This window comes from Scyliorhinus canicula, chromosome 26, assembly GCF_902713615.1.
Source record: "Scyliorhinus canicula chromosome 26, sScyCan1.1, whole genome shotgun sequence".
Taxonomy (NCBI): domain Eukaryota; kingdom Metazoa; phylum Chordata; class Chondrichthyes; order Carcharhiniformes; family Scyliorhinidae; genus Scyliorhinus; species Scyliorhinus canicula.
In genome coordinates, this window is record NC_052171.1 from 10,327,268 (window position 1) to 10,350,816 (window position 23,549).

The window sequence follows — 23,549 nt, forward strand, 5'->3', positions numbered from 1 at the left end:
GAACGGCCGATATATTCCCAAGTCGGGGCGGTGAGTGACTTGGAGGGGAACCTCCAGGTGGTGGGGTTCCCAGGTATCTGCTGCCCTTGTCATTCTAGATGGTAGAGGCCGTGGGTTTGGAAGGTGCTGCCTAAGGAGCCTTAGTGAGTTGCTGCAGTGCATCTTGTAGATGGTACACACGGCTGCCACTGTGCGTCGGTGGGGGAGGGAGTGAATGTTTGTGGGTGGGGTGCCGATCACGCGGGGCTGCTTTGTCCTGGATGGTGTGGAGCTTCTTGAGTGTTGTTGGGAGCCGCACTCATCCAGGCAAGTGGAGAGTATTCCATCACACTCCTGACTTGTGCCTTGTAGATGGTGGACAGGCTTTGGGGGGGGTCAGGAGGTGAGTTACTCTCCACAGGCTTCAATGAAGTTACTGTGAAAAGCCCCTAGTCGCCACATTGCCTGTTTGGGTAGGCTGGTACGGGAATTGAACCCGCGTTGCTGGCCCTGTCTGCATTACAAGCCAGCTGTCTTAGCCCACTGTGCTAAAGAATCTGGCAGAACATGAGGAGGCCATTCAGCCCTTTGCACCTGAACTTGCTCTCTGAGACAAATCGCCCCACTTCCCCAGAACTTTCTTGTTTCCCATTATTAATTTGTCGGCCTCATGCTCCAGGGGCCAATGTTTACTTTAGCTACTCACTTACTTTTGTAGAAATCCTTCCTGTCTGTTTTTGTATCTCCCTCTTTGTTTCATTGCTGATTTGTAATATTTTCCCAATCTTCTCATCTGCCAATAATTTTCGCAGCATCGCAAACATTTTCTTTCAATTTGGCACCATCCTTAACATCCTTTGCTAGTTCCACAAGTGGTTAACACTGCTGCCTCACAGCTCCAGGGACCACGGTTCGGTTCCGGCCTTGGGTCACTGTCTGTGTGGAGTTTGCACTTTCTACCCGTGTCTCCATGGGTTTCCTCCGGGTGCTCCGGTTTCCTCCCACAGTCCAAAGATGTGCGGGTTAGGTAGATTGGCCATGATCTATTGCCCCTTGGGGTCCAAAGGTTGGGTGGGGTTATGGGGATACGGTGGGGGATTGGGCCTAGTTTGGGTGGTCTTTCGATGGTCGGTGCAGACTCGATGGGCTGAATGGCCTCCTGCACTGTCAGGATTCTATGACTCCCTCATTTTCGTACTGGCCTGTGTTTTCTTTTTTTTTCTTTTTTAAAATTTAGAGTACCCAATTAATTTTTTCCAATTAAGGGGAAATTTAGCATGACCAATCCACCTGCACATCTATGGGTTGTGGGGGAGAAACCCACGCAAACACGGGAGAATGTGCAAACTCTACACAGACAGTGACCCAGAGCCAGGATCGAACCTGGGACCTCGGCGCCGTGAGGCAGCAGTGCTAACCCACTGCGCCACCGTGCTGCCCATGGGCATTCATTTTCGGCTGACGAACATTGCGTTTGCGGTTAATTCTGATGGCGTCAACTCCCGAGTCGCTCCTTTGCGTAGCAATCCCTGTGTTCGCCCCCCCCCCCCCCCCCCCCCCCCCCCCATTTTGAGCCTGGGTTAACAGTGAGTCAGCGGGGTGGAGTGGGAGAGGGGGATGTTTGAGATGCTTAGGGATACTCCGAGGCCGCCTCGAAATGCGTTCCCCCATGGGAGTCTCCATGGGACTCCGAGTGGGACAGTTGCTTCCAGTGCAGGCGGCAGGCTTACGAACACCATGTCCTGCCCAGGGGAGCTGGTTCTGGGTGAATTGACATTGGACAAGTTGGCGGGGGGGGGGGGGGGGTTAGGACGCTACCGTTGACTGCCTGGCTAGCCACAAAATTTGGGGAGTCTTTGAGCGATCGGAGGCGGGACTGCTCCAGTGCTGGAAGTTGTCACGTCCCTGAAGATATCGGGGCAACGGGATTCACTGCTCCGCACTAAACCGTGCCTGTCGGGACTGGAGATTTTAAGTGGATACTGGGAGCGAGCCGGTTTGATTGCCACTGAAATGGTCAATCCATCCCGCCGGACGCCCTGTTCTGTTTAAAAACAAGATGGAGGCCTACCCGATCAATCTGGGGCCTAAAATGAGTCTTCCACGTGAACTTAATCCGAGCTTTTAATGTTCAGGGACGCAGTGCAGAGTATGAATCATGGCTTCAAATATCTGTGCCCTGCTGTGGGTAAGTAAGCGGGAGGATGTATTGCTGATGCTGTACCATTGCTGTTGCAAAATCTGCGCATCATTTAATCAAGTCAATTATCTCGGAACCACTGAACAAACAGGCTGGGCTTTAGTGAGTTGCAGGCGACTGAGGTGGTGCCTGGGAATACATGTTGTCCCCCATCTTTCTGCTTGGACGTTTTGGGGCTGATTAACTTGACCTGTTGAAGGGGGCGGCACGGTGGCACAGTGGTTAGCACTGCTGCCTCACGGCGCCGAGGACCCGGGTTCGATCCTGGCCGCGGGTCACAGTCTGTGTGGAGTTTGCACATTCTCCCCGTGTCTGCGTGGGTCTCACCCACCACACAACCTAAAAAGATGGGTAGGATAGGTGGATTGGCCGACGCTAAATTGCCCCTTAATTGGGGAACAAAAGTTGGGTACGCTAAATTTATTTATTTTTTCAACTTGACCGGTTGATCCGCAGAAACGTAAGATAGCCTGAGAACTAGGAGCGGAGAGTAGGCCATTCAGCCCCTCGAGTCTGCTCCGCCATTCTATATGATCTTGGCCGATCTCATCCCCAACTTCCTGCCCGCTCCCCATCCCGTTACTAATTAAAAACTTATCAATCTCCTCCAATCTGTTGAGTGTTCCGGAATCCGCTGCACTCTGTGGTAGTGAATTCCACAGATTCACCACCCATTGAGCGGAGTAATTCCTACTCCTTTCCAATTTAGTCCCCCGCCTTAGTCCCAAACGAAGGCCCCTCGTTCGAGAATGTCCAACAAGAGGAAACGCGCGTCCTCTATCTACCCTGTCAATCCCCGTCAGCCTACAGGCCTCAATTAGATCCCCTCTCATTCGCTCATACTCCAGCGAGTACAGGCAGGAAGCTCAAGGAAATCAACAACGGTGGCACAGTGGTTAGCACTGCTGCCTCGCAGAGCCAGGGACCCGGGTTCAATTCCGGCACCCGGGTGAGTCTGCACGTCCTCCCCGTGTGTGCGTGGGTTTCCTCCGGGTGCTCCGGTCTCCTCCCACAGTCCAAAGATACGCAGGTTAGGTTGGGGTATGGTTGGGGTGTTGGCCTCTGTCAGAGGGTCGATGCAGACTCGATGGGCCGAATGGCCTCCTTCTGCACTGTAGAAAATCTATGACTTACGTTTATAGAAGTCACAGCAAGGGCTGCACGGTGGAGCAGTGGTTAGCACTGCTGCCTCACGGCGCCGAGGACCCGGGTTCGATCCCGGCTCTGGGTCACTGTCCGTGTGGAGTTTGCACATTCTCCCCGTGTCTGCGTGGGTCTCACCCCCACACAACCCAAAAAGATGTGCAGGGTAGGTGGATTGGCCAGGCTAAGTTGTCCCTTAATTGGAAGAAATAAAAAGGAGACCATTTGGCCCATCTTGTGCATGCCAGCCCAATGACTCCCAGGTGACCTTTCTAATCCCACCTTCCTACACCCGGCCCATCGCCCTGTAGCTTACAGCACTGAAGATGCAGATCCAGGTACTTTTTAAAAGAGATTATAGCCTCCACCAACAACTCGGGCAGCGAATTCCAGACTCCCACTACCCTCCGCACCTTTACCTTAATGACACGTTCCCAGGGTGCCTCACAGACAGACATAACCAGATGTGACATTGAGTCACTGAAGGTTGACATTAGGTCAGGTGATTGAAAACCTGGTCAAATAGGGAGCTTTTAAGGCGCGTCTGAAAGGGGGAACGTGAGGTAGAGAGAGCGGAGAGGTGTAGGACGGGGATTCCGGAGCTCGGGGTCCCTCAGTAGCTGAAGGCACGGCCCCCGATGGGAGAGCGATCAAAATTGGCGATACTGAAGAATCCGGAATTAGAGATATCCCGGAGGATGGTGGGGGCGGGAAGGAGATTACAGAGCTAGGGAGGGAGTAGGATGGGGTGCGAGGTCCTGTGGGGACGAGGCTGAGAATCGAGTTGTTGCTTGACTTGGGAGGCAGTAACGCTCAGCGGGTGCGGGCGGGGAGGAGGGGGGAGGTGTTTGCAGAGGGGCGAATGTGGGAGAGCAGCTAGGAGTGCGTCGGGGTAGTTAACCTGCTTCCTTCACGGAGGTGCGAGAACTGGATGTGGAATCTTTGTGTCTGTCCTTTGGTAACTGTGGGAGGATGTATCAACACAATCGCCGGTTGTTGTGTGATGCCGAATGTTAACTTGAGTTTTTACAACACCAGGTTAAAGTCCAACAGGTTTATTTGGAATCACTAGCTTTCATAAGAACATAAGAACTAGGAGTAGGAGTCGGCCATCTGGCCCCTCGAGCCTGCTCCGCCATTCAATGAGATCATGGCTGATCTTTTGTGGACTCAGCTCCACTTTCCGGCCCAAACACCATAACCCTTGATCCCTTTATTCTCCAAAAAACTATCTATCTTTACCTTAAAAACATTTAATGAAGGAGCCTCAACTGCTTCACTGGGCAAGGAATTCCATAGATTCACAACCCTTTGGGTGAAGAAGTTCCTCCTAAACTCAGTCCTAAATCTACTTCCCCTTATTTTGAGGCTATGCCCCCTAGTTCTGCTTTCACCCGCCAGTGGAAACAACCTGCCCGCATCTATCCTATCTATTCCCTTCATAATTTTAAATGTTTCTATAAGATCCCCCCCTCATCCTTCTAAATTCCAACGAGTACAGTCCCAGTCGACTCAACCTCTCCTCGTAATCCAACCCCTTCAGCTCTAGGATTAACCTAGTGAATCTCGTCTGCACGCCCTCCAGTGTCAGTATGTCCATTCGGAGCACTGCTCCTTCCTCGGGAGGCTTACCCCTTCGAAAAACCACCCTATCTAGGCCCCAATCTCCCACCCTATTCCCTTAACCTCAACCTTACCTTTTGGACACCGAGGGACAATTTTATCACGGCCAATCCACTGCACATCTTTGGACTGTGGGAGGAAACTGGAGCACCTCGTAGGAAACCCACGCAGACACTGGGAGAAGGTGGGGGTGGGAGAGAGGCTACCATTTATCGTCCATCCTTGAAGCAGGTGGAGACAATCCACCAACAAATATGTGCCTCGCTCGGCCATTTTCTGAGGCACAAATGGTTGTGGGGTCAGGGCTCACATGTAGGCCTGACCGGGTAAAGTCGGCAGATTTCCCCAAAGGGACATGAGGGAACCAGACGGGTATTTACGACGATTGATTTATTTATTTATCAATTGAATTTAAATTCCGCCACCTGACCTGATGGGATTTGAAACCCAAGGCCTCAAGAACACTGGGTTGCTAATCCAGTTACGTTGCCTCCAGGGGAGACACTGAGGCAGCGGTATTGCCACTGGATGAGTAATCCAGAGATCCAAGTAGAGTTGAGTGAATGGAAAATAGGCCCTGGGTTCGGCCTCCCATCCAGGCCCGTTGGACAGGAAACCAGGTTAAAAAGCAGGGGTAGGCAGACTAAACCAGCAATTTAAGATGCCAAATACGGTCTTATCCACCGTGCGCGGTTTGCACATTCTCCCCGTGTCTGCGTGGGTCTCACCCCCACAACCCGAAACTGTTTTTATTTTGCTCCCCCGAGCTAGGCTTGCGGCCTAGGGATGGGAGTCGAGGGGGATTTTGCAATTTCTTGACAGGAATATCTTCAGTAGCAGTGGCTATGTTTGAGGGGACAGAGAGAGAGAGAGAGAGAGAGAGAGGACTATTTGGCAGCTGGTGACAGAAGTGAGCAGGATGTAAGTCCACTCATTCATCCATGACCCGGAACGATTTTCCGGATCACATCAGGGAGGTGCTTTGTGACAAAATGAGCTGGGAAGCGGTGCTGGAACAAGGGGTCAATAAAGGTTCTTCTTCTCCCAGTTGACGTCCCTGTGCTCCAGTTAGCCCCTTGCACTGTGGGTGCATTCCACCCAACTAGGCCCCAGGCTGGGTGGGAACCCTCAAAGCAGAGTGCAGCACGCTGCTTAACCCTCGCTGGTGCCTCACAGGAAAGGAGACAGCTAGTTCCGAGAGGGTCAAAAGGGGTTTGTTAAAAATAAATTTAGAGGGGGCGGCACGTGGCGCAGTGGTTAGCACTGGGACTGAGGCGCTGAGGACCCGGGTTTGAATCCCAGTCCTGGGTCAGTGTCCGTGTGGAGTTTGCACATTCTCCCCGTGTCTGCGTGGGTTTCACCCCCACAATCCAAAGATGTGCAGGGTAGGTGGATTGGCCATGCTAAATTGCCCCTTAATTGGAAAAAATAAAATAAAATAATTGGGTACTCTAAATTTATAAATAAATTGAGCCCTCAATTCTTTTTTTCCCCCTAATTAAGGGGCAATTTAGTGCGGCCAATCCACCTAACCTGCACCTCTTTGGGTTGTGGGGGTGAGACCCACGCAGACACGGGGAGAATGTGCAAACTCCACACGGACACTGACCCAGGGATCGGGATCGAACCTGGGGCCTCGGCGCCGTGAGGCAGCAGTGCTAACCACCACACCCCTGCCGTCCCAGTCTGCAAACCGCTTACTGATTCCACAGCTGGCTTTTTCCTTCCTGCCGCCGGTGAGGTCGGCCGGCCTTTTCGGCTACAGCGGGCCTCGTAGCCCAGCCGGACCCAGCGACCAGGCCCAGTGGGAATAGAGCGGCTTGTTGTTTGCGGTTCGACCTGACTCGCGCGCGACTGGACAAGAGAAAATAGAAAGTAAGCGACGAGACAAAGGATGAATTATCTGCGCACACGGCATTGATTTATTGGAATCTTCATCGTGGCTCTGAGCGGATTAATTAAATGGGCTTGAGCAACGATAATGCTCTGTTCTGTCATCTTTGAGATGCTGCCCGATTTTCGCCGGGGGGGGGGTCCAATGCCCTTTGACACAGGGCCCCACGTTAGTTTAGAGCGGTGCACATCACCAGGTTCCCGAGCGACTATTGGCTCCTTCCCTTCCTCCACGCATCCACCACTGCATTGAAATGTTTGTACTTTCTTGACATCACGTTGCGTCCGAAGCATAGCTGTGTGGCGTAGCTGTTTGCCTACGGTGTGCGGTTTGAGCTCGCCTGGGTCAGTCACAGCACTGGAGCACAGCGCAGAAGCCCATAATCTCCGTGTTAGGTCTCATCAAGGGCTCGATTAGGCCCAGTCTCGTCCCCGCCCTTTCCCCCCTCCTTTACTATGTCATTAATTATTCCCTCATAGACACATAACAATCAATAAACACAGAGCGATCAAAGAGATCCCTGGGTCACCGTCCGTGTGGAGTTTGCACATTCTCCCCATGTCTGCGTGGGTCACACCCCCACAACCCAAAGATGTGGAGGGTGGGTGGATTGGCCACGCTAAATTGCCCCTTAATTGGAAAAAATAAAATAATTGGGTACTCTAAATTTATGAAAAAAGGAAAACATTCCCAACTTCTCCAATCCATCCTCGTAACTGAAGCTCCTCGTCTCCAGAACCCTACTCGTCAATCTTTTCCACATATTCGCTCCTTCACGTCCTTTTCTTATCGTGCCCAGCCCAGAACGGGATGCAATACTCCACTTGAGGCTAATCCGGTGATTTATAACTTAGTAATAATAATAATGGCTTATTGTCACGAGTAGGCCTCAAACGAAGTTACTGTGAAAAGCCCCTCGTCGCCACATTCCGGCGCCTGTTCGGGGAGGCTGGTACGGGAATCGAAGCCGCTGCTGCTTTGTTCTGCATTACAAGTCAGCTATTTAGCCCACTGTGCTAAACCAGCCCCAAACCCTTTTTGCTTTGGTACCCTGCGCCTCAATTTACGAAGCCCAGGACTCCACAAGCACCATTAACCAATCTGCCCTGCCACTTTCAATGACTTGTTGTTGATGCACACTCCTTTTGCTTAGAATCCACAGCACCACAGAGCAAAAGCAGATCATTTCTCATCAGTAAAGCTGATCGGATGCGAGGCGGCGTCGAAGGTGCCGGGGTCTTATCATGTTGCGGTTTCTGGGATCTTTCTATGCGCAAGCTGGCTGCTGTGGTTTCCTGCACCCCAACAGGGACGGTGCTTCAAAAAGAGCGCTTTTGGGAGATTCTGAGGTGGGGAAAGGTACTATATAAATGCAGGCCTGTCTTTCTGTGCTCACCAGGGTGGAGAGGGAAAGGGTGGGGGCAAGGGAGCCACTTAATTTGCACCTTGGTGAGATTAAACCAGTGCCGTTGTTTTATGCATGTTGATCTACACTATACCCCGGTTAAACAACGCCACAAATTTAATGTTACCTCCCCCTCCTAATCTCAGCGTGCCCATCGCTACACCTCCCCCCCCCCCCCCCCACCATCTCCAGCCCCCATGACCCTCCCAGATCTCTACGCTCCTCCAATCCTGGCCTCTTGAGCTTCTTCTTGCGGACTCCCTCTGCTGGTACAATTCCGTGTGGTATCTCCAATCGAACAGGGATTTGAATCCCCCCCCCCCCCCCCCCCCCCAACCATTGCCGGCCGAGCCTTCAGCTGCCTGAACCTCCCCCGGGCCCTGGAACTCCCTCCTGAAACCCCTCCGCCCTCGCTGTCCCCTCATGGAGAGGCTGGATAAATGCGTGACGCCGATCTGATCGAACTGTGCGACCTAATCATGCGGCCATTTTCTCTGGTGCTGTGACGTCCCCCCCCCCCCCTCCCACCCTGTAGCTTGCCCAAGAACTGATGAGCCTCATTGAACATTTCCTGGCCACCTGTTGCCGCAGTCCAAGTCTCTGTTAGCAACAAACTTTGGACATTCGAGGACAAAATAACAATAGCTGCCAGAACTTGCTCTGCAGGGGGTGGTGGTGGATTATTAATAGCCCCCTCCTCCATGGTTTTTGTTATGCACCCCTGTCGCACAGACGTCGAGGTGTTAGGTGCAAGAAAGGAGATTGGTTCAAGGGCAGAAGTTAGGCCCTGACGCTTACCAAAGGAACAAAAATGGACAAATTATGAAGTGAAAATGTTGGATAAACCCGGGTCTGGCAACATCTGTGGAGGGCGAAACAGAGTTGACGTTTCTTCAGAGCCAGAGGATAAATGATGCCCTGTCATTTGAAAATATGGTTGACTCCTTCCGACAGGGCGGTCCAGTGGGTTAGCACTGCTGCCTCACGCCGCCGAGGACCCGGGTTCGATCCCGGCCCTGGGTCACTGTCCGTGTGGAGTTTGCACATTCCCCCCGTGTCTGCCTGGGTTGCGCCCCCCCACAACCCAAAAAAGATGTGCAGGGTAGGTGGATTGGACACGCTAAATTGCCCCTTAATTGAGGAAAAAAAAAGAATTGGGCACTAAATTAAAAAAAAAACAATTGGAGCGTGTGATAGAGCGGATTGACGTTTGGATCAATGTATAAGTAACGTCTTCCCGCTCCTCTGGACCTTCCCAAGCATTTCAGAAGCAGAGTCGCTGGGGTATGGCAGCAAAACTCAGCAATTTGTGCAAAGCAAGCTCCCACAAATGACAGTACGGCCATGACCAGATAAGACGTTTTTTGTGATCATTCTAATTGAGCAAGCCAGCGTTGTCTGTTTCCATGCTCTTGCCTGAAAGCTGGGACCGCTTGACAACGCAGCAGTCCCTCAGTACTGCACCGGCAGACAGCCTCTGGCCTCCAGACTGAGGAGGTGCTGAAATTTGCCGGGGGGGGGGGGGGGGGGGGGGGCTTCCTACCCCGATCGGCAATCAAGTGGCTCTTTCCTGGAATGTCCCTTCCTGTTGGTTGTGTGAGGGCATCAAGTGAGCACACGTAGCAACCTATCCGAGCTAAGCTTACAAATAAAAGCATGTTTTTGAAACTGCAATGTTCGATTGGACATACCACATGGAATTGTACCAACAGAGGGAGTCTGCAAGAAGAAGCAGAGACGCTGAAGAAGTTATTTCAATGAAGGAGCTGAGTGCACTGGGCTGTCTCCGGCTGGTTCAAGTCCTAAGACACTCACACTTTACTACACCCAAAACTCTACCCCCCCCCCCCCCCCCCCCCCTTATGGAATCTCTTTGAAGTCCGTCTTCCACATACCCTTCCCTGAATTCGCGTTGATTGAATTCTGCTGCCCACCCTTGTGTTTCTGTACGTTGCCCTGTCCGGCGCCCGAGTTCCCCGTGGGCTACCCCGCCAACCAGCCACCTGGTGGCTGTGCCCAGCCCGCCAGTCTCGCCAGGGCCGGACCCCACGCAGGGTGGGGGAGGTGGGGCATCTGAGCTGGGTGGCGGCCACAAACGATTGAGTTGCGTTTTCCATCATTGCGGTGTTCCGACTTTATTCCCGCCACTCCTGGTCCGGTTCCTCCTCTTGGGGATGAGAAAGGTGAAACGTTCAGGGGGAGTGATGTGGTGTGAGGAGATGAGGGGAGGGGTGAATGTTTGTAGGAGGTGCTTCCAAAGAGCACTACGAATAATCCCCCAGCGCCGTCTCCTCCACGGAGTCGCCTGTACCCTTCTGGTTAGCTCCCGCTGCCCCCGGTCAGAGTGGAAAAAGTGCGCAAGTGGGAGGTTGGGTGGTGTGCCTGTCATGGTTGAATAGCTGGCAGTGTCTGTGTTTGCGTTTGCGCACGCGTTGAGCAGCGTTTGAAGTTGGCAGGGTTTTGCCATTTGAACCCGCACTCCCCCCCCCCCCCCCCCCCCCCCCCGACCTTGACCACTCGCGTCAGATCATTGAGCTTCATGTGGCGCTCGATCGATCTTCGCGGGGCCAGGGCTCTTTGCCACCCCCCCTGCCCTCTGAGCCTGGTGGTCCTCTGCGATTGCAAGAGATCATCTGCCCACCTTTTCCGCCCCTTCATCAGATTCAGCGTTTCAAAGCCTCGGAGCCCGAAATGTGGCGTGTTGCCCCCCCCCCCACCGCAGTCGACCACATTCCCGCATCCCTTTTTGGGGGCGCGATCTTGTTTAGCCGGCCCCCCTCTCTCCCCTCCCGAGTGTCTTCAAGCAGTGTGTTGCCCGTTTATCTGGCTCCACTGTCCAGTGTTTTTTAATTGAGGCACGTTTCACTTGGCGACACAATTAAAAGCTCAAGTGGTATTATACGGCTCAGTGAAGATTTCCTCCAGATTATCGGAGAATTATTGTGAACCACAAGCAGAGGCCGCTCGAGAAGTCTCAAACTCTCTCTCTTTCCAACTGTGTGGCCATGGTGCTTTTAAAAATTCTTCCACGGGAGGTGGGCATCGTCGACCGGGCCCAGCATTTGTTGCCCATCCCTAATTGCCCCTTGAGGTGGTGGTGACTCATCGAATTTTACAGCCCATCGTGTCTGCGTCGCCCATCGAGCACCTATCTATTCTGATCCCATTCTCCAGCATGAGGCCTCAGGCCTTGTCTGTTACGACATTTCAAGTGCTCATCTACAATTTGATTTGATTTATTGTCACATGTACCGAAGTACAGTGAAAAGTATTTTTCTGCGGCCGGGGGAACGTACACAGTACGTACATAGTAGACAAAAGAATAATCGACAGAGAACATTGACAAATGGTACATCGACAAACAGTGATTGGTTACAGTGCGGAACAAGGGGCCAAACAAAGCAAATACATGAGCAAGAGCAGCATAGGGCGTCGTGAATAGTGTTCTTACAGGGAACAGATCGGTCCGAGGGGGAGTCGTTGAGGAGTCTGGTAGCTGTGGGGAAGAAGCTGTTCCTATGTCTGGATGTGCGGGTCTTCAGACTTCTGTACCTTCTGCCTGATGGAAGGATCTGGAAGAAGGCAATGTCTGTGTGGGAGGGGCCTCTGATAATGCTGTCTGCCTTCCTGAGGCAGCGAGAGGTGTAGACAGAATCAATGTGGGGATGGCAAGCTTGTGTGATGCGTTGGGCTGAGTTCACCATACTCTGCAGCTTCTTGCGATCTTGGACCGAGCAGTTGCCATACCCAAGCTGTGATGCAGCCGGATAAGATGCTCTCTATGGCACATCTGTAGACGTTTGTGAGAGTCGATGCAGACATGCCAAATTTCTTTAGCTTCCGTAGGAAGTAGAGACGTTGTTGGGCTTTCTTGACTGTTGCATCAACGTGAGTGGCCCAGGACAGACTGTTGGTGGTGGTGACCCCCAGGAACTTAAAGCTATCGACCATCTCCACTTCGGAGCCATTGATGCAGACGGGAGTGTGTGTGCCGTGCTGCGCTTCCTGAAGTCGGTGACCAGTTCCATGGTCTTTCCGACATTTAGAGAGAGGTTGTTTGGGTTCCTATTGTGAGGGTTCCTGCCTCTACCACCCTTTCAGGCTGGAGGGGGGCGGGGAGAGGTATCAGGCTTCAGTTTTTCGCGTCCCCACTCAACAATCCACTGCGCGTGACACACATCGAAGAGCTGGGGAAGACCATTCAGCCCCTCGAACAGGAAGGGGCTGTCAGGGAAAGAGGGAGAAGGGCCTCAGTCCCACAGGGGAGCCCAGAGCACAAGAACATTATCATTGGTTCAGACACGCGGAAGTCAGCTTGGCGCCCATCAAGCGAATCGGGTAAATGTCCGTATAATCGGTACATTTCCGGGTGGAGGGATTATATGTCGACCGGGACACCCGGGGGACAGGAGGGGGGGGAATGCTCGGCTTCAAAATTGTGGCCGCGGATTCTCCACTTCAAAATGGTGGCCGTGGAATCTCCGCTTCGAAATGGTGGCCGCGGAATCTCCGCTTCAATATGGTGGCCGCGGATTCTCCGCTTCAAAATGGTGGCCGCGGAGTCTCCGCTTCAAAATGGTGGCCGCGGATTCTCCGCTTCAAAATGGTGGCCGCGGATTCTCCGCTTCAAAATGGCGGCCGTGGAATCTCTTCCGCCCATGCCTCGGCCCTCCCGGCGGCGCAGCGCTCTCTCGGCGCTGCACTCCGGGGAGTCCGGGGGGAGGGGGAGGGGGGAGGGCAGAAGAGTGGGACTCGTATCGATTTCGGTGCGTCCCGGGAAACTTTGCCGCCAGTGGCCCTGCCCTCGCGTAAGATAGAGCCGCCCCATTGCTGTGTACTGTGGCGCAGTGTGTTTGATAGAGCTGCTGAACAGGTTGCTTCGAGGTGCGTGGAGCACTTTGCTAAGTAGAATCGAACGTGCTGGTTGTTATTTAAGGAAATAGAAAATCTCCCTGGCTTGCAGCCCAGAAAACGAGCCCAAAATGTTAATTCAGCCGTGGTGTTGGATAAAATACTGCAGTGCCGAGGGTTGTGTAGTCATTCTTTTTAATCACATTGTTCAGGTTAACAAAAATGGGCTTAATGACTGCGGCAGGAGCGTGCGGCGTCTGTCTGTATCGATTTGGGAGGGAATTGTTGATGTTGTTTCTACAGCAACGTAGCTGGGGCCAGTGCAGAGGATAAATCTTTATAAAGGCACCGGTGAGCGAGGAGATTTCGAACGGGCTCAGTCTGTGGGTGAAGGCACTGGGGTGGGGGTGGAGGGGGTGGGGTGGAATCGTCATCCGGTCCCTCATCAGATAAATGCTTAATCCCCTCAAATGCAGCAAAATCTACCTCGACAATAAGTCACAGGCAATATACACGTGTGCAGAGTTGCTCCCAGCTATGTGTGTGTGTCTGTGTGTTTTTGTGTCTGTGTGCGTGTGCCTGTGTGTGTGTTTTTCTGTGTGTCTGTCTGAGTGTGTGTATCTTTGTCTGTCTGTGTGTGTATCTTTTACTGTCTTTGTGCGTGTCTTTGTGTCTGTTTGTGTCTTTGTCTGTGTGTGTGTATGTCTGCGTGTGTGTGTATGTGTCTTTGTGTGTGTATCTTTTACTGTCTTTGTGTGTGTCTTTGTGTGTGTGTGTCTTTGCTTGTGTGTGTGCGTCTTTGTCTATCTGTGTGCGTCTGTCTGTGTGTGTGTGTCTTTTTTTGTGTGTCTTTTTTTGTGTGTGTCTTTTTTTGTGTGTGCGTGTCTTTGTCTGTGTGTGTGCGTCTTTGTTTGTGTCTTTGTGTGTGTGTGTGTGTGTGTGTCTTTGTGTGTGTGTCTCTGTGTGTGTGTCTTTGTGTGCGCGCGTGTGTCTTTGTCTGTGTGTGTGTGTATGTGTGTGTCTGTGTCTGCCTGAGTGTGTGTCTCTTTGTCTGTCTGTGTATCTTTTACTGTCTTTGTGTGTCTTTGTGTGTGTGTCTTTGTCTGTGTGTGTGTGTGTGTCTTTGTCTGTGTGTCTGTCTGAGTGTGTGTTTGTGTCTTTGTCTGTGTGTGTGTGTGTCTTTGTCTGTGTGTGTGTCTTTGTCTGTGTATGTGTCTTTGTCTGTGTGTGTGTGTTTGTGTGTGTGTGTCTTTGGCTGTGTGTGTGTCTGTCTATCTTTGTGTGTGTGTCTTTGTTTGTGTGTGTGTCTTTGTGTGTGTGTGTCATTTTGTGTGTGTGTGTTCTGTGCAGGATGTGTTTTGAATGACGTTGGGCAGCTGGCTGAGATAATTGAACCTCAGGCATTGAAACTGGGCACAATCCGCGTGTCGCTGGTATGGGCTCGAGCTCAATCAGAGCCCTTTCCATAGACTTGTGGCCGAGATAACAAATGCAGTTGGAGGTTCTGGTATGCCCAGTCAAGGTCGCCGACAAACAGAAAGTATTCTGCTGGGCTTCTGTACCAGAGAGAGCGAGATTGAAACCGAGATAAGTGGGGGGGGGGGGGGAGGAGGTTTGGTTGAGTGCTATGAAAACGTCTCGCTCCTGAACTATGTAGAATTTGAAAAAAAACATCTTTAATGATGGCAATTATTTCTCAAGAACTTGCTGCCCATTTAGCAATTTGTTCCCTCTCTCTGCAATGTTTGTTTTCAGTTCGGTTGGCTAGTTTTATTTTCCGTCCCTTGCTCTGGAGGTCAGTTAGGGCATCGATGACCTTTGGAACCAACATTGACGCTCAGCCTCGCTGGTTAGGCCCAATATTTATTACCCTCCCTTAATTGCCCCTCAAGAAGGTGGTGGGTGAGCTGCCTTCTTGAGCCGCTGCAGTCCTTGAGGTGTAGGTGCACCCACAGTGCTGTTAGGGAGGGAGTTCCGGGGTTTTGACCCAGCGACAGTGAAGGAACGGCCGATATATTTCCAAGTCGGGGCGGTGAGTGACTTGGAGGGGAACCTCCAGGTGGTGGGGTTCCCAGGTATCTGCTGCCCTTGTCCTTCCAGATGGTAGAGGTCGTGGGTTTGGTAGATGCTGCCTCAGGAACATAGAACATAGAACGATACAGCGCAGTACAGGCCCTTCGGCCCTCGATGTTGCACCGACATGGAAAAAAAACTAAAGGCCACCTAACCTACACTATGCCCTTATCATCCATATGCTTATCCAATAAACTTTTAAATGCCCTCAATGTTGGCGAGTTCACTACTGTTGCAGGTAGGGCATTCCACGGCCTCACCACTCTTTGCGTAAAAAACCCACCTCTGACCTCTGTCTTATATCTATTACCCCTCAATTTAAGGCTATGTCCCCTCGTGCTAGCCACCTCCATCTGCGGGAGAAGGCTCTCGCTGTCCACCCTATCTAACCCTCTGATCATTTTGTATGCCTCTATTAAGTCACCTCTTAACCTTCTTCTCTCTAACGAAAACAACCTCAAGTCCATCAGCCTTTCCTCATAAGATTTTCCCTCCATACCAGGCAACATCCTGGTAAATCTCCTCTGCACCCGTTCCAAAGTTTCCACATCCTTCCTATAATGAGGCGACCAGAACTGTACGCAATACTCCAAATGCGGCCGTACTAGAGTTTTGTACAACTGCAACATGAACCTTGGTCAGTTGCTGATTCAAACCCTGTCGATCTCATTCTTGATCAGAATCGATTCCACAGCTCTCTCGAAGATTCGCAAACCAATGTTAAGGAATGGGTCAAGAGACATTCCAATTAGTTGTCTCATTTATGTTAAGTATCCAATAATTGACACTGATTATGTAAAGGGGCTTCAGGTGGCCTTTGTGTCAGGCGATGCGAAGATATAGTTTTGTGCCGAGTCTGTTAAAGTGAAATAAAGGTATTTGGAAAAGGAGCAGTACCGTTGACTCTTCATACAACAGCAGCTAAACGTCTAACAGCCAAGAGATTTCTCCTGGTCCCAATCATCGTCTCGCCGTTCGCCTTGGGCCGTCGAGGGTTCACGGGTTGCGGGTACTTTGACCGCACACCAGAGGCCGGTGTGCAATGTTTACCACGCTAGCATGTGCTAATGCGGCTGGCAGAGGCCCAGGGCCAGCCGAGTGGCGTGCACCAGCTGCCCAATTTGACCTCTGACCTGAAGGCTCGTGGTAAGCAACTTGCATTTAAATAGCACCTCTGATACTGTGACGCGGCCCAAGGCATTCGAGGGGACAAAATGTGACAGCGGTCCCCGTAAGCAGCTTGTCTGGCGCCATTAGCCAGTTATCTTGCCTGAGACTACAAGTGCGGGCATTGAAATGAACAGGCCCCGGAAGCGCAAGATATAATCATTCGAGTGGTACGTAAGCAGTAAGCAGTATCTTGACTGAGGAGAGGAAGGCGGAGGGATTTCGGGAGGGAATTGGAGAGCTTGTGGCCTTAGGCTCGGTCTCCAAGGCTGGACAATTAAAAACCAGCGATGCTGAAGAAGGCCAGATGTACAGGAGGGCCGAGATCCCAGAATGCAATGAGGCGGTTTGGACAGGCCGTTACTCGAGAGGCGATAGAGGTTTGTTTTACCGTGCCAACGGAGCGTGGAAGGTCGCCGAAAGTCGCCCGTTCCCCCCCGCAGTGAGTTATGGTACAAGCGGTGGGGGCTTTAAAGCAAGGACTCAGTACGTTGGGGCTAGAGGGAGCGAATGCAAGTGTTCCTAATCCTTGGACCCCGTGTGTTGGTGCAGACACTGAGGTTCTCGCGCAAAGATTCCACACCGAGTAGGGAATGCTAACAGGAAGTCTCTAACCCGGCAAGATGCCCAATTTCCGGAAAGGGGGGTGGGGGAATATGGTAACAATTAACCTCAACCTTTGACCGGACTTGGCTTTATCATATAGAATTTCATAGAATTTACAGTGCAGAAGGAGGCCATTCAGCCCATCGAGTCTGCACCGGCTCTTGGAAAGAGCACCCTACCCAAGGTCAACACCTCCACCCTATCCCCATAACCCAGTAACCCCACCCAACACTAAGGGCAATTTTGGACACTAAGGGCAATGTATCACGGCCAATCCACCTAACCTGCACATCTTTGTGACTGTGGGAGGAAACCGGAGCACCCGGAGGAAACCCACGCACACACGGGGAGGATAATAATGACAATATCTACGAATATAATACCTGGAGCATTGTGAGCAGTTTTGGGGCCCTTATCTGAGGAAGGATGTTCTTGCGATGGAGGGAGGGCAGCGAAGGTTTACCAGACTGATTCCTGGGATGGCGGGACTGTCATTTGAGGAGAGACTAAGTCGGTGAGGATTATATTCATTGGAGTTTAGAAGAGTGAGGGGGGATCTCATAGAAACTTATACAATTCTGACAGGATTGGACAGGGTAGATTCAGAAAGAATGTTCCCGATGGTGGGGGACGTTTGAGGATAAGGGGTAAACCTTTTAGGACTGAGGTGAGGCGAAATTTCTTCACCAAATGGTGAACCTGTGGAATTCACTCCCACAGAAAGTAGTTGAGGCCAATTGTGTGATTTCAGGAAGGAATTTTGCTCTTGGGGCTGAAGGGATCGAGGAATATGGGGGGAAGGCGGGATCAGGGTATTGAACTTGATGATCAGCCATGAACCGCCCTCTGAGAGAAGAAATTCCTCCTCATCATCTTCGATGGAAGACCTTTAATTTTAAACTGTGTCCCCAACCTCCCCACCCCCAACCTCCCCAGGCAGCACGGTCGCACAAGTTGCTTCACAGCGCCAGGGTCCCAGATTCGATTCCCCGCTGGGTCACTGTCTGTGCAGAGTCTGCACGTTCTCCCCCGTGTCTGCGTGGGTTTCCTCCGGGTGCTCCGGTTTCCTCCCACAGTCCAAAGACGTGCAGGTTAGGTAAATTGGCCGTGATAAATTGCCCTTGGTGACCAAAGAAAGGTTAGGAGGGGTTACGGGGATGGGGTGGAAGTGAGGGCTTAAGTGGGTCGGTGCAGACTCGATGGGCCGAATGGCCTCCTTCTGCACTGTATGTTCTCTGAGGAGGAACATCCTCTCCGTACCCAGCTCCGAATCGTACATTAGTAGTTTTGGAGGGAATCTTACTGAGTGCATAAGATTTTGAAGGGGTTTGAGAGGGTCGACGTTGAGAGGATGTTTCCCCCGTCTCGTGAGGGAATCTCGAACGAGGGAGGTTCGATAGGTTTTTAGTCGACAAAGGGGACTTGGGCGTGATGGGGCAAGCGGAGTTGCTACTCTCGCTGCTACGTCACATGTTTAACCAACCTCCGGGGGGAATCTATATACTCTACTTGAGTGCGGCCATTGGGGTTTGAGTACAGGGTGATGCTGAAGGTGGGAAATGCCAACATTGGGCGGTGATATGGAGATGAGGGATGGGAATGTTGGGGGGGGGGGGGGGGGGGGGGGGTGCATCAGGCATCCTTTGCTCTTGCTCTTGCGATTGCCCTTGCTCTTCTCGTTGAGGCCGAGATGCACCAACAATGATCGGTGGCTTTGATTTTGTTCCAGGTAGGACTGGCGTCGGGAGGAAAGTGCCTGTGTGGGAAACGTTGATGGCAGAAGGATAGAGGAGAGTGACAGAATCCCAGGATGAACACGCTCACCTCCATGAACAGACATATTCAACAGACGAATGATCGACTGCAGTGTATCAAACAGGTAAAGACACGGGGAGGGCGAGGGAATTCTCTGCTGGTGCTTTGAACAAAGGACAGTGCAGCAGAGGAGCAGGCCCTTCGGCCCTCCAAGCCTGTACCGGCCATGATACCACCCTTGGCCAAAACCCTCAGCACTTCCTTGTGCCGTATCACTCTATCCCCATCCTATCCATGTGTTTGTCAAGATGCCTTTTGAACGCCGTTAATGTATCTGCTTCCACAGCCTCCCCTGGCAACACGTTCCAGGCCCTCACCACCCTCTGCGTAAAAAACCTGCCTCGCACGTCTCCTCTAAACTTTGCCCCACGGACCTTAAACCTATGCCCCCTGGTGAGTGACCCCTCCACCCTGGGAAAGAGTGCCTGCCCATCCACTCTATCCATGCCCCTCATAATCTTGTAGACCTCAATCAGGTCGCCCCTCAACCTCCGTCTTTCTAATGAAAACAGTCCGAGTCTATTCAGCCTCTCCCCATAGCTAACACCCTCCAGACCAGGCAACATCCAGGTAAACCTCCTCTGCACCCTCCCCAAAGCCTCCACATCCTTCTGGTAGTGTGGCGACCAGAATCGTGCGCAATATTCCCAAGTGCGGCCTTCCCAAGGTTCTATCCAACTGCAGCATGACTTGCCAGTTTTTATACTCGATGCCCCATCCAATGAAGGCAAGCATTCCGTCTGCTTTCTTGACTACCTTGTCCACTTGTGCTGCCACCTTCAAAGATCTGTGGACCTGCGCTCCCAGATCTCTCTGACTTTCCATATTCCTCAGAGTTGTGCCATTTACGATATGTTTCCCCTCTATGTCAGACCTACCAAAATGCAATACCTCCCATTTGTCTGGATTAAACTTCATTTGCCATTTCTCTGCCCAAGTCTCCAGCCTATCTATTTCCTGCTGTATCCTCTGACAGTCCTCAACGCTATCTGCAGCTCCACCAACCTTGGTGTCATCCGCAAACTTACTGAGTCTTTTGTTGGGGGGCGGGAAATGGTAGACAAGTGGTAACGTCACTGGGCTCATAATCTAGGGTTCAAGGGTTCAAAACACTTCTTCAATGTTGTGAGAGTTCCTGCCTCTACCACCCTTTCAGGCAGTGGGTTCCAGATTTCCATCATCCTCTGGGTGAACAGGTTTTTGGTCAAATCCCCTCTAAATCTCCCACCCTTACCTTAAATCTGTGCCCCCTGGTTATTGACCCTCCGCTAAGGGGAAACGTTCCTCCCTATCCACCCTATCCATGTCCCTCATAATGTTGTCCACCTCAATCAGGTCCCCCCTCAGCCTTCTCTGCTCCAAGGAAAACAACCCCAGCCTAACCAGCCTCTCCATAGCTGAAACGCTCCAGCCCAGGGCAACATCCTGGTGAATCTCCTCTGCTCCCTCTCCAGGGCAATCACATCCTTCCTATAGAGTGGCGACGAGAACTGCACTCAGTACTCTAGCTGTGGCCTAACCAGCGTTTTATACAGCTCCATCATAACCTCCCTGCTCTTATATTCTATACCTCGGCTAATAAAGGCAAGTATCCCATCAGCCTCCTTAACCACCTTATCTACCTGACCTGCTGCTTTCAGAGATCGATGGGCATGTACCTCAAGGTCCCTCTGATCCTTAGTACATCCTACCGTTCATTGCGCATTCCCTTGTCGTGTTAGCCCCCCGGAAACTGCATCAAATGTCAGTCATCCATTTGTACAGTGCTTCTTCTGATTATTTCTGAGGGAACTCTGGCCTCATCGATGTACCTCCCTTAAGCGCCAAAAGTATATTTGTTCCGTTGAAAATGGACCCGTTGATGACTACCCACCTCTTCCTGACAAAAAGAAAATGGCCGCCTCCTTGCCACGTTTTCCACCTATTTGCGCTCCGACAAATTGGCCAAGTGGCCAAATTGCTGTCGCCAGCATTGTTGGCACAACGGGTTGGCCCATTCACCGCTATGTTCCAATTGCCGGAAATTTCCTTCCCTCTCTGCTCTTGAACCGTCCCTTTTATCCGCTCTCCCCTCTGATCCCTCTTCGCTGTCTGATCATACTCGGGGGTTATGGGGAGAAGGCAGGAGAATGGGGGTGAGAAACATACCAGCCATGATTGAATGGCGGAGCAGACTCGATGGGCCCAATGGCCTAATTCTGCTCCTATGTCTTACGGTCGACTGTTCAATGCTTTTTGGAAATGGATGTTAGCTGCTTCCGCTCCCTTACCCATCATTCCTTCTCTTCTCTCTTCCATCAAGGAGTTCTATCAATTGGGTCAAGCTCCCCTTCACATTCAATGACATTACCATCACTGAATCCCCCACTATCAACATCCTGGGGGGTTACCATTGATCAGATACTGAATTGGACCCAGCCATATAAATACTGTGGCTACCAGAGCAGGTCAGAGGCTGGGAATCCTGCGGAGAGTAACTCACCTCCTGACTCCCCCCCAAAGCCTGTCCACCATCTACAAGGCACAAGTCAGGAGTGTGAGGGAATACTCCCCACTTGCCTGGATGAGTGCAGCTCCCAACAACACTCAAGAAGCTCAACACCATCCAGGACAAAGCAGCCCCGCTTGATCGGCACCCGATCCACAAACATTCACTCCCTCCCCCACCGACGCACAGTGGCAGCCGTGTGTACCATCTACAAGATGCACTGCAGCAACTCACCAAGGCTCCTTAGGCAGCACCTTCCAAACCCACGACCTCTACCATCTAGAAGTTCCCCTCCAAGTCACTAACCGCCCCAACTTGGAAATATATTGGCCGTTCCTTCACTGTCGCTGGGGCAAAATCCTGGAACTCCCTCCCTAACAGCACGGTGGCTGTACCTACACCAATTTGTACACACCAAACCCCTCCCTAAACAGCAATGTGGTCGTCCGATGTTTGTTGAGGGATGAATATTGTCCAGGACACCAAAGGCAGGCAAAATATTGCCAGGCAATGCTTCCTACGGGAGAGTTCACATCTGCTTGTCAAGTGCGTGGTAATTACATATGGCTAGGGTAACTCCCAATGAATTGGATCTCTTTTAGCGTTTTCCAAGACTCCCCCCATTCTGAAGAATAGCAGGAAGTTCCTGCTCGGCGTCCTGGTCAATATTTATTCCTCGATCGCCAGCGAGGAGGCCCGGCCCTCTTAGAACGTTGCTCTCCCGGCCACGTTCGTCCCCCGCGACGTGATTTGGCGCTGGCTGGCCGAAGCTGGTATTTCTACCGAGTTCCCTCGGGGGGGGGGGGGGGGGGGGGGGGGGACACAATCCCTTTCTAAATTTTTTTTTTTTTCCATAAATTTAGTGTACCCACGCAGACACGGGGAGAATGTGCAAACTCCACACGGACAGTGCCCCGGATTTCGTACCGGGGTCCTCAGCTCCGTGTGGCGGCAGTGCTAAACACTGCGCCACCCTTGCTCTCTACGGTTTGAAGGAAGGTTCAATCCCACCATCAGGGACGTTTAATGGGAGCGTATTGTCTTTCTTTATTAAAAATAAATTTAGAGTACCCAATTCATTTTTCCCAATTAAGGGGCAATTTAGCGCGGCCAATTCACCTACCCCGCACATCTTTGGGTTGTGGGGGTGAAACCCACACAGACACGGGGAGAATGTGCAAACTCCACACGGACAGTGACCCAGAGGCGGGATCGAACCTGGGACCTTGGCGCCTTGAGGCAGCAGGGCTAACCCACTGTGCCACTGTGCTGCCCGCGTATTGTCTTTCTAACCTTTTTTTTTCTTTGATGGGATGTGGGCGTTGCTGGGGCAGGGGTAGTGTTTGTTGCCCATCCCGTGGGCGGCTCCGTAGCACAGTGGTTAGCCACTGATTGTGTTCAGACACTGCCGGCGCGGTCTCTGTACCTCATCCGAAATGGGACACCTATTCATTTTGTACGTTGAATGTCATAAACCCCCCCCCCCCCCCCGCCCACTGTTATTGCTCTGAAACAATCTCTCCTCCTCCTCCAGCACCTCCAGAGCCCAGGCAGCTTCCAGACCGCCGCCCAGGAACTCCTAGACTGGTGTGAGGACCCTCGGGCATTTCAGAGAGCCTTTGAACAGAGTCTGATGGGATGTTTGACGGTATGTACGATCTACTTGACGGCCGCTGAGCCCTGGAACCTGTGTCAGTCGCCCTCCTCCCGCCTCTTGATCCGCAAAGCTTCTGGCTCTGATCACATTGTCTAATTGGTGGAATCGTGCTGTGTAACTGCACTTCAGAAGCACCTCGTTGGCTGCAAAGATGTCTGGTGGCCTTGAAGTGCGCCCTAGCCATGCACGTCTTTTTTTGTTTTGGCGTTTGAGGCCTTGCAGAGCTAGGCCCACAGTGAGCATTCTGCCACATTGACTTTCCTCAAGGTGAAGGGGTGGGGGGTTGAATCAATGGCCACCATTTCCCTGAAAAGTCTCTATCACCTCTTCACTGGGCCAAATTGGGGCAAAATGCTTCAGAGTTTGGTGTGAGACAGAGGGTGGACATTTCCAAAGATGTGACGCAGAAAACACAGCCAGTCAGTTTGGGTCAGGAGGTGAGGAGGGGACCTTGACTGAAGGTGTCCTAGTTTCTTGGCGAGCAGAGAATCATCAGGTCTCCTGTGACCTCTGACCTGAGCCCACCTTCCCACTGACCTCTGACCTGAGCTCACCTTCCCACTGACCTCTGACCTGAGCTGAGCTACCCGGTGACCTCTGACATGAGCTGAGTTACCCGGTGACCTCTGATCTGAGCCCATCGTCCTG

The 23,549-nt window shown here is 52.0% G+C and overlaps 1 protein-coding gene across 1 annotated transcript in view; it reads left to right on the forward strand.

Annotated features, from left to right (window-relative positions):
• The window catches only part of LOC119957553 (zinc finger MIZ domain-containing protein 1-like), a 191,096-nt gene that overhangs the window by 23,068 nt on the left and 144,479 nt on the right, over nt 1-23,549 (forward strand). The window contains 2 exon segments of the mRNA XM_038785701.1: nt 18,671-18,820; nt 22,779-22,892. Coding sequence (XP_038641629.1) covers nt 18,752-18,820; nt 22,779-22,892 — 183 coding nt within the window. The 5' untranslated portion in view covers nt 18,671-18,751.